This window comes from Pelobates fuscus, chromosome 6 (assembly GCF_036172605.1).
Source record: "Pelobates fuscus isolate aPelFus1 chromosome 6, aPelFus1.pri, whole genome shotgun sequence".
Classification (NCBI taxonomy): domain Eukaryota; kingdom Metazoa; phylum Chordata; class Amphibia; order Anura; family Pelobatidae; genus Pelobates; species Pelobates fuscus.
In genome coordinates, this window is record NC_086322.1 from 184,042,396 (window position 1) to 184,053,096 (window position 10,701).

At 40.2% G+C, this 10,701-nt stretch overlaps 1 protein-coding gene across 1 annotated transcript; it reads right to left on the reverse strand.

The window, feature by feature from the left end:
- Nucleotides 1-202: 202 nt before the first annotated feature.
- Nucleotides 203-9,727, reverse strand: CISD2 (CDGSH iron sulfur domain 2). The gene is made up of 3 exons (XM_063458559.1): nucleotides 9,591-9,727; nucleotides 5,453-5,667; nucleotides 203-1,446 (listed from the first exon to the last, which is right to left on the reverse strand). The coding sequence occupies exons 1-3, from the start codon at nucleotides 9,691-9,693 to the stop codon at nucleotides 1,357-1,359; spliced, it is 408 nt and encodes a 135-aa protein (XP_063314629.1). The 5' UTR covers nucleotides 9,694-9,727; the 3' UTR covers nucleotides 203-1,356.
- Nucleotides 9,728-10,701: the final 974 nt, after the last annotated feature.

Consider the following 10,701-nt stretch of genomic DNA (forward strand, 5'->3'; position numbering starts at 1 on the left):
GAAGCAGCCCTCCAACCACACACACACAGAGATAGAACACATTAAAATTAAACATATTACAAGCAACCTATACACACACACACACACACACAATAGACAACTCAACTATATGATAACTGGCAGCCAACAATGAAAAAGCAAGCCACACATTATACTAGGAAGAGGTCACAAACACAAAACACCACATACAATGAATCAATAGTTTTTCCCAATTCAGATTTAATTTGTGAACATTGAGAGCTTAGTGCATAAGCCTGAATATTTCACCCCCATAGTAAATATGACAGTTTAATGAATAATTAATGTATTGACTGTGTGTATTACGTGTCATGTGAGCCAGCTGTATAGAATTGGTGTGTGTAATGTGTGCAGGGTTTGCGTGCTCTCTTTTGCCCCCTTTTGCAGAGAGGGGGCTTTGGTCCCTGCTTGGACATTGGTGGGAAGAGTGTGTTCTGCACTTCCAGACGCAAAAAAAAAAAAAAAAGTCCTCAATCCCTTGCAGTCTGGCATTCAATGAATCAAACTTGATTACTGCAACTTGCACCTGCTAGAGGTGCAGACCACATGCTCCTTGCCCGACCCTGTCCTCCCTGTCTGCCTTGCACCTGGAACTACATTTCCTCTGTGTTTGAGGATACAAACATCCCTGAGCCTCCGCCCCCTGCGCGCGCGCACACACTGCCGCAAAATCCCTCTACACCCACAGAACGTCACAGACATCCCACAAACATACATAATACACACAGGCCACCACGCATAGCCCACATATATACACATAAAACCTCACAAAAGTAGATGCCATACCGATACAGTACACATTCAGAAATCTCAACATAAACGTTACCATTCCAAATTATTAAAAGAAAAATGTATTTAAAAAAATAGGGTTGCACCTTAAGTGACTTCAAAACCTGACTTCAGCACAACAGTATCAAAAATGTTGCCTACCCCTGTTATAAGTATTCACAAATGAAAAGTGGTCTAAGAGCCTAGCAAAAGAAATGAGGGAATATATATATATATATACACACACACACATATATATATATATACATACACACACACCAGATTTTAAATATGCAAAAACAATGAGGCCTGGGACACTGGTATTTATATAGAGATGGGTCAAGCACCTCTAAACAAGGCACAGACATACAGTTTTACTGGAGTTTTAGTACCATGTTACATTACGCTCTATTTCACAATTAACATCCAAACCTTGACAATATGCACCACATTAGCTGAACTAGCCTCAAATGTGTTGGGGTCAGGGAGTACGTTCTTTAAGGCTCATTTCACAGAGTGGGCAGGGACACAGGTTCAGGTTCCTGGATCAAAGACTTGGCATGAGATGAACTACACTTCTTTCTTCTTGAGAATAAGAGGCCCCACGTTGTCTCCTACTACCTCGTTGTGCTTATTATGAGAGCCGTCACAAACGGGAAACTATAAATGGGGAAAAAAAAAAAAAGAGGGAAGATGTTTTATACAACATTACTTATTCAGGCGTTTGTATGATGATATGCTTGCTACACAACAAATTATATCACATACATTATTTTATATAGATTCCTGGCTTTCTACTAGCTCTACTAGCTTTCTACTAGCCATCTTGTCCCCGTATTCTATTTTGCCTATCATAACACTTCTGCACCACTATGGAATATACATATATACATACACACAAAAAAACAAAAAGCTGTAATCTCTTCACAGGTGAAACAGTTGCCCATTTCCAGAGCCTGAATGGATTTCTGGAGATGCATATTTAATTTTTTTGGTCTCACGCGTCAACTTTAAATTTTTTTACCACAACCATCAGTGATGTGTTGTTTTTTTGCTCATCCCACTGTCATGCAAGACAAGTAAAGAGTTATAATAAAACAAGATACATTAATAATCACAAGCAAAGGAACCAGTGAGGTGTTTTTAGGGATATATATAAGCCTAAGCAGGTGTGAAGTAGGCAAAACATTATTTGTTCTAAGCGGGAGTTGGCTAGAAACCATCTCTATTATACATCTAATCTATCAATATCTAACATAAGTAGGCCAATAATAAGAGGTGTAAAAAGAAATCAAAATTGACTTGGTATGCAATTTTCCTGAACTAGTAGCAATCATCCGAGATGTATAATGGTATTATTTATTTGAGCTTAGGACAATAGGCAGAAATCCACAATTTGTTTTACACCTCTGGGCATAGTCAATGTAATCTAGTATTCGCCACTGAGATTGAAGGGGGTTGGGGTTGCCCAAGGAGAGCAGTAGACATTGTATAAGTCAAGTACATCGGAAAGTGTCAAACCAGGTGTCGGACAGAGTGAGTAGCATCCCCCCATAAGACCGGAAGCATTCGCAGAGATCATCACCTGGAGTTGGTGGATCCAGAGTAGAGCGGTAAAGGGTTGCAGAAACTTTCTCCATTGTAGAGTTTCCCCAGAGAGGTCAGAATAAAATATGAGCACTATATTTTCAAAACACATATGGTGGCTCTCTGATGCCATTTCCACAGTCCCTATGCAATTTACAAGGCCTGTAAGGTCTAAGTGGAGCGTTGCCACATCCGCCTCTATAGTTTTCTAGAGGTCAGCGAGTAGCTCCTTCAGAGTGGCTGTAGCAAAAGGCTGGGAGTTTTCACTCCGTGGGTCAGTCTGAGAGTGTGGAAGAGTCGGCAGGACTGCAGCTCTGCCCAGCATTAACTCCTCTGAGGAGTCTGAAAGTTGTTGAGGTCAGTGGCCACCTTGGGCCCACATGCATAATGTGCTTGTCTCAGGAGTTCCTCGATATTCATGCCCAACCTGGGCTTATAAGATTTTTGATTCTTGGTCTTACAACCCATGGTAAGTATGTGTACCAGCACCCCCATTCTTAGGTCATGTAACTGCTCGGGATATCGATAATACAGCAATAAAACATGGAGCCAAGATCATGTTCATCCATCAACTTTGGCTGCTTGGCTCTGCCCCCGTTTTTTTTAACATACAAAATGAAGCACTGTAAAATGTTAGCATAGGACTCACTTGAGAGGTTTTGCATTGACACGACAGGTGAGCTTAAACTTTATGATACTAGTGATACTAAAAAACAAACAAACAGTTATTTAAATGTGCATAGTGATTAGGGATAGAGTCCAAGATTTTTCATTATAATGATTCATTGCAGAAAAGGAATCATTAAGGATGCAGTGTATTTAGTAATATCAAGTGGTCGTATTTAGTTAGTGCTAGAAAAACACCAGTTGAATTCAAACATACCGGTGTCAGTTGTGTATGCACGCCAGTTAAGTCAAATTACTGTGCAATTTAAAAATTGTCAAATGCACGTGTTTTGTAAATAGTACAAATGTAATTGAGGGGGGCTTCAATTGTAAACTCTGATAATTTTTTAGTGGTAGTGTATTTTAGTTTTGGAGGAGTCATGTCTTAAAATAGAGTATCCATAACAGATCTTATGACCATGGAAAAACTCTTCAAGTTCAAAGAGAAATATAGTTAGACTGACTGAGAAAATTTAAATTACAGCCATGTTATACACACATATTTGCCAAGTATTATTACTTATACACAAATTATGGCTGTAAATCACATACTTTTCACTAGTTACTAAGAGGTCATTCAGGGGTTATATTTTAAAGGAACACTTCAAGCACTATAACTACTACAGTGCACTGTAGAGGTTATGGTGGCAAGTGTGCAGTGGCCACAATTGTAAGAGGTCAAACCATTTTTAAATGCTTTCTTTTTTTTTTTTTTTTTAACCTGGGTCCGTTGCCACCACGGCTTCACTACTTGTGGCTCTCTGTCTGAACTAAACCCTGCAGTTAATGGCTTAGCTCACTGGTTTGGAGCCATCCGCTGATACCCTCAGCCAATGAGCTGGCCGTGCATTGCAGGGGTTAGCTCAGAAGAGCGAATGCAAAGCTCATGCCTAGGAGATCCTGGCTCACTGCCAGCAGTGCAGTGTTTGGAACAGATACGTGATAATCCTCAGAACCCAAACAACTGCTCACCATAAATGGTTACTGTTGCAGTGCTGCCTTTTTAATTACAATGAAGATCTGACAAACAGAATATTAGAACTGAAGACTGTGTCGCTAAGCCAATACCATAAACATTATTTAGATCCAAGTTAGAAATGCACTCCAAGCAACAAAATACTACACGCTGTAGCAGTATGGTGCCAAGAATCCCCTGGCACGCTGCCATTTTAAGAATCAAAACCTTTTAAAAAGTTTTACACTTACCTGGATCCCCTGGGCACTCATGGTCTTTTTCACAGATATAGCTGAATAGGACATTTCTAATGCTGGATGTAGTTTATATTAATGCATAAGTAGGAACTTTCTCTTAATGATATCTGTGAAGAAGGGCTAGACCGCAGGCACCAGGGTAAGTGTTAAACAGTTTGAATACACCAGGGCACTACTGGCACCATAATCATACAGTGATTATGATGCTTCGAGTAGCACCTTTAAGAACTTCTGGTCTATAATGTGCAAACATGTGTTACACATAATGAAGCATACTCACAACTATTCTGCATTTTGGCCCCCTGTTCACACTTCTGAACAAAGGAATGTCCCCAAACAGGCCAGCATGGTCTTTAAAATGTACTTGCTTAGACCAAAGTCAATGCATTTCTCCATATACGAGAACAGTTCCACAGCACTCTGTGCATAGATAGCTCTCTTAGTTGCCTGGAGACCACGGTGAATCATCAGGCTCCTTCCTGTTTGCTTCCAAACATCTCAATATGGAACGGTATGGCTCAAAATAAACCACTATTTTAACAAAAAGTTCTGTAACTTGTATAATATTACAAAGGTCTAAATGGTACTGGGTTCAAATATAGTGTGTTGTAAGCTTAAAGGACCACTCTAGTGCCAGGAAAACATACTCGTTTTCCTGGCACTAGAGTACCCTGAGGGTGCCCCCACCCTCAGGGACCCCCTCCCGCCGGGCTCTGGAGAGAGGAAGGGGTTAAACTTACCTCTTTTTCCAGCGCCGGGCAGGGAGCTTTCCTCCTCCTCTCCATCTTGATCGCGACGTCATCGGCTGAATGCGCATGCGCGGCAGGAGCCGCGCTCGCATTCAGCCGGTCGCATAGGAAAGCATTCATAATGCTTTCCTATGGACGCTTGCGTGCTCTCACTGTGATTTTCACAGTGAGAATCACGCAAGCGCCTCTAGCGGCTGTCAGTGAGACAGCCACTAGAGGATTTGGAGGCTGGATTAACCCTCATTATAAACATAGCAGTTTCTCTGAAACTGCTATGTTTATAAAAAAAAGGGTTAATCCTAGAGGTACCTGGCACCCAGACCACTTCATTAAGCTGAAGTCGTCTGGGTGCCTAGAGTGGTCCTTTAAAGAAAAGTCTATTTCCACTGGCCTACTATTAGATATACGCATTCACTGACCTAATTAAGTTTATCCAGTAATAAAGTACTTACGGTCTTTGAGCGCCAACATCGGCAGTATGCAGCTTTAGCAAGGTGCAGGTCCTCTATATTGATCTCGTTCACTACTTTGGGGTTCTCTTTTTGAATTTTAAGGTTTATTAGGCTGTCTTTTTGTTGTTTCTTTTTTGCTAAGAACGGTCGAACAGCAAGGTATCCAAGCAGTGCCATAACACCAAGGAAGGGCAATAACCGCAACCATTCTGAAACTAAAGAAAAGTAAAAGTTATTTAGGATTCAGTTTTAGGAACAAAAATATCTCCAATCACAAATTCACTTAACTACTTTTATTACTTGGAAATGGTAATCATAGTCTACACATTAACAGCAATGCAGATAGATTTACCTTAAAAATATTAAAATGTGCTCAAGTTTTGGGTCCTTAAAAAGTAATCTGCTGTGAGCCCCTATACGGATGATGTAGTATTGGACTTGCATAAGTGACATTGCGCATGTGTCAGTTCTACGACCATATATTTGTATAGTAGGATTGATTAAAACTTCTCAGTCAAGGTGAGCAACAACAGGGAGGATCTGCAAACATTTATTTTCATTAAAATAAATAAATACATTTTTTTTTTAAAGTCTACACACTACTTCCAATGTAAGAGAGCCAACATATAACTCTGCTGAAGACAGTACAGATAGATCTTAATAGAATCCCTTTCTCCTAAAACTGGAGATATCATTTTCAACTGTGCGGGAGCTTAAAGACTATAGCTCCCAGTGGCCTCACTGAGCCACAACAAAAACAGGATAAGAACAGCTGTTTTTAGAAGATAAAAACCTTTACATTCAGAAAGTATTATTATTGGTTATTATTTATATAGTACCAGCTTATTCCGCAGAGCTTTACAATAAGAGGGGAATTTACCAAGTGAGACAATAACCAAATGTAACAGCAACAACAGGTAGTTAAGGACCCTGCTCAAATGAGCTTATAGTCTAGAGGTAGTATGGGAGTATTTAACAGGTCACATTGGGTTTGAAACAGGGGAAACCAAGGCTGATGTATATTTCGGATGCATCCCAGCAGCCACTGAGATACACAGTATGTGATCACTTGCGATATTTAAATCTAACTAAGCACTTAACCTCTCTGTGGCCATCCAGTCCCTTGCTGTAAAACACAATTATAATTATTTATTCAGCAAATAAATCTTTCTAAGGGCTGTAAACAAGACAAACATTTAAAGGACCACTATAGTGCCAGGAAAACAAACTCGTTTTCCTGGCACTATAGTGCCCTGAGGGTGGCCCCACCCTCAGGGTCACACTCCCGCCGGGCTGAAGGGGGTTAAACAAACACTCACCTTTCTCCAGCGCTGGGGACTCTCCTCCTCCTTCGCTCGTCATCGTCTGAATGCGCATGCGCGGCAAGAGCCGCGCGCACATTCAGCCAGTCCATAGGAAAGCATTCTCCATGCTTTCCTATGGACGCTGGCGTCTTCTCACTGTGAAAATCACAGTGAGAAGCGCAGAAACGCCTCTAGCGGCTGTCAATGAGACAGCCACTAGAGGCTGGATTAACCCATAGGTAAACATAGCAGCAAGCAGGGTTAATCCTAGATGGACCTGGCACCCAGACCACTTCATTAAGCTGAAGTGGTCTGGGTGCCTATAGTGGTCCTTTAATCCTAATGCATGTCTGAAATAAAGGAGCCGTAGGCAAAGAGAGCCTTGTCAAAATGAGCTTACAATCTTAAAGAAACTATCTTAAAAACAAGCTTAAAGAAACTATCTGCCACCGTGGAAAGCCAGCAACCTTTAATACACAAATAGATAGTTTCACTCCAAGCATCCCTCAGTGCCATTTACTTGAGGGACAAATGTGGGAAATCAAAGTAAATGAAAATTGAATTTACATTTTAAGGCCAAAATAGCTGAACTGGGAAAATTCTTCAAGTCAGCTATTCTGCTACTTCTGCCTTACTTAAAATTCACTTTAAAATTCCCTACAATTCTCACTTTATTAAATAATGCTGCCCGTGTTTATTCAAAATTGCTTTCCCGAAGGGTTAAAATCTGTTTTGTAACCCGGTTGGAGCCACGGCTCAATTTGCATATATCTAATGCAAGGAGTTATACAATGATATAGATAGGGCGGGAAACAAAGATTTAAGTTAAAAAATGTAACTACTGCAACAGAGGATTTTATTTCATTTTATACTTAGTTGCAGAACATCATCTATACGAGAAATGTCATATCACTAGTAATAACTAGGTAGATCATTAAGTGTTCTTGGGGAACTGGGTACAATTTTATGGTAAAAATAAATAGAAACACAATAAATGTAATTTATGTTATATAGTATGTACATATTGGGATGGGCAAGTAAGTATATCTATTTAGTAAAGTATATCTATTTAGTAAATTTGCCAAGCACTGGCCTTGTCCTGCTTCACTCCGAGGGACTGGATCCGAGCAAGGGCCTTTTGAGCCATCTAAGGGCCTTTTTAACCATGCCTCAACATGGTTAATTTGTCTTCCTTCAACGGTATCCTTATCCCCAACTGTACCCTGCCATTCGTTGTGGCTCATACTGGTGGTCACGAGAGAGACAGAGGTACTTGTGAGACAACCGGTGAGGAGGCTTCTGAGTCGTTCACAAGTACTAGCATTTTGGGGCCCTTCCATGTTAGCAGACTGTGTGTAGCCCATGAAGGGCATAGGCTGAGAGAACATGGGGACTCATGGCCATTTTTTTTTTTTACCTATGACGCTGAGGGAAACAAGCCTTTCATTGTATTTCTATATCCAAACGTTATTCTTAGCCATCTGTGACTCTGCTGAATTTCACCCTGCTGACCTGATTTTACTTTCAAATATCAATAGAGGCCTTGTGGGTGGGGGCATCCTGGGACATAATACTGTTAGCTCATAGTCTATTATGTTTTGTCCTTTCTTTTACTTTCTTTACCTTAAAAAAAATATGTGCTATTGATTCAATGCCATGCTTTTGTATCACACAGTTTGATATTATTATGCTTGCCTTTGCTGACATGGCTTCAAACACGCCTTTGTTATCTTATGCACAGCTAAAAAAAAAGAATAATACAAAGTTAAAATAAAAAATAAAAAAAAAGTTAAAATTGATTGCTACAGAAAATTATGAAATGCCTCATATGAAATTGCAATGGATATCTACTTAATGGATATCTACTTTGCTGTGGTAAGTTGAAATGGAAGGTCATTTAATTATCTTAGATAAAATAAATGAAAACTATTTTGTTTTTAAAAAATGCGTCAAGAAAAAAATCTTTTTTGCATATTTATTTTTTTGTTGCAAAAGCAAATAAAAAAATAAAGTAAGAAATAAAGCAAAGCCACATATAATAGCACTGGGCCCATTGTTCCTACAAGAGAAAGAACTGGGAGACTCTGCTAGCTGCTTATTTGTTTATTTAAAAATCTTTAAAAAAAAACATATCTTAATACAGTTGCATACATACAAGCCTCCTCCCACCATGAAAACAGCTATGCAAATATCGTAACTCCTGTGTATATATAAAAAGAATAGATGGTTTTTAGTCCATAGTGAGTGTTTAGGAGCCATGTCATCAACAACAGTAAACTGTCCTAATGAGCCGAGCAACGTCTCATAGACTGCACCCAGTCTGCAAAGTCTGTACCCACAAACTTTCTGTCTCCATTTCACCCTACAGGAGACTGATACCTTAAAAGGCAAAAAATTATCTGATCTGCCAAATGGGACTACAGACTTGCACTCTACACGTCACTTGCTGGCGCAATACAAGACTTGAAAATACACCCACATTCTGATGGAAAAGAAGCTTGCAAATTTAGATTTTGCCTGGGCATGCACACTATATATACACAAAGCATAATGGGAGCACTGCTGGTTTTTAACATTGAATGGCAGTGTAAGCAGGACTGCAATGTGAGGTACAAAAAAAAAAAAAAAAAGTTTACTCTACACTTTTAGTTAGTGTTGCCACCCTTCTGCCAATTCCTGTGACATTTCTAGATCAGTACTATTATACATGGGAGACACATTGTATTTACATGTTGCTGGGAAAACACAAGCACGGTGCAGCACGTTGCACTTTTAGTGAAGTGTGGAGGAGGAGGGCAGGCCTGGGCAGTGTTCACTATCAAATATGCCTTTACCTGTCAGCCTGGTGAAGCCAGCAATGCTGTCTGGGACTGGCAACTTCTTCAGGTAAGCTGGGAGCTGCACTTTGATGACCCGAGCTATGCTTTCTAACACCATGATGTCTGTGCTCACAGGAAAGGCTTGCAATGTAAAGGATCTCTTCCTGGAGTCAGCAATGGTTTCTGTGACCTTCCTTGTACCTCCCTCTCGCTCTCTGTGCAGCACCTCCTCCTCCTCCTCATCATCATCATCCTCACACAGAGCCAAGTGTATGGCCACAGTGCAGAATGCTGGTTAAAGCTGTAACACTAGTTGTACTTTCCCCTTTTTCACTTTTATACATTGTTGTGCACAGTTATTCATCACTCTATAAAATAGAGACATGTTATGCTGGTAATAAATATTAATACATTGTTTATTGGTCCAATTATGCCTCTAAACTGCAATGTCAGCAATGATACTCTAATCTGACCTTGTATTGTAATCTTGAGCATTTGCTATAGGCAATTCAGATGCAAATTTGCAGGGATTTTGGGCTGCCGGTAATGACAAAAGTGTCAAAACTGAATGTAAAAGTATAGAGAGATCTAAATTACTTTGAAGTTGATTTTGATATTTCAGTAATAAAGGAACACAGGCTCTGACCATGAGGGGAAACCTCAGTCCCTAAGTAGCTAGGGGATAAAAAAAAATCTCCCTGGGCAGCCTTGCACCCCCTCGCTGTACAAAAAGAACAGCAACATTTCGACCTGCTAAGAGGTCGTTTTCAAGCTTGTAAAAGACCTCTTAGCAGGTCAAAACATTGCTGTTCTTTTTTGTTCCATTAAAACTGCCTGCGGCTTCAACACCTTGAGTGCCTGTAGAATTTCTTGTGTTCCCTCTTCGTTGTGGGATTGCTGGTCCTGCTCCAGAGCACCGGCTGGCTGCTGGGATTGAGTGTGGCTCCTACCTTTACTTTTGCAAAATACAAAAGTCCCTACTTTTCCTTGTCTATTTTAGGAGAAAAAGAAGAAAGGAATGATGAAGATAATGAGAAAGATGGCAGGAAGCAATGTAAGTAACAACAATTGGTGAAAATTGTCGGACAATGCTCCTGACGACCAGGGCCGGATTAAGAGCACACTG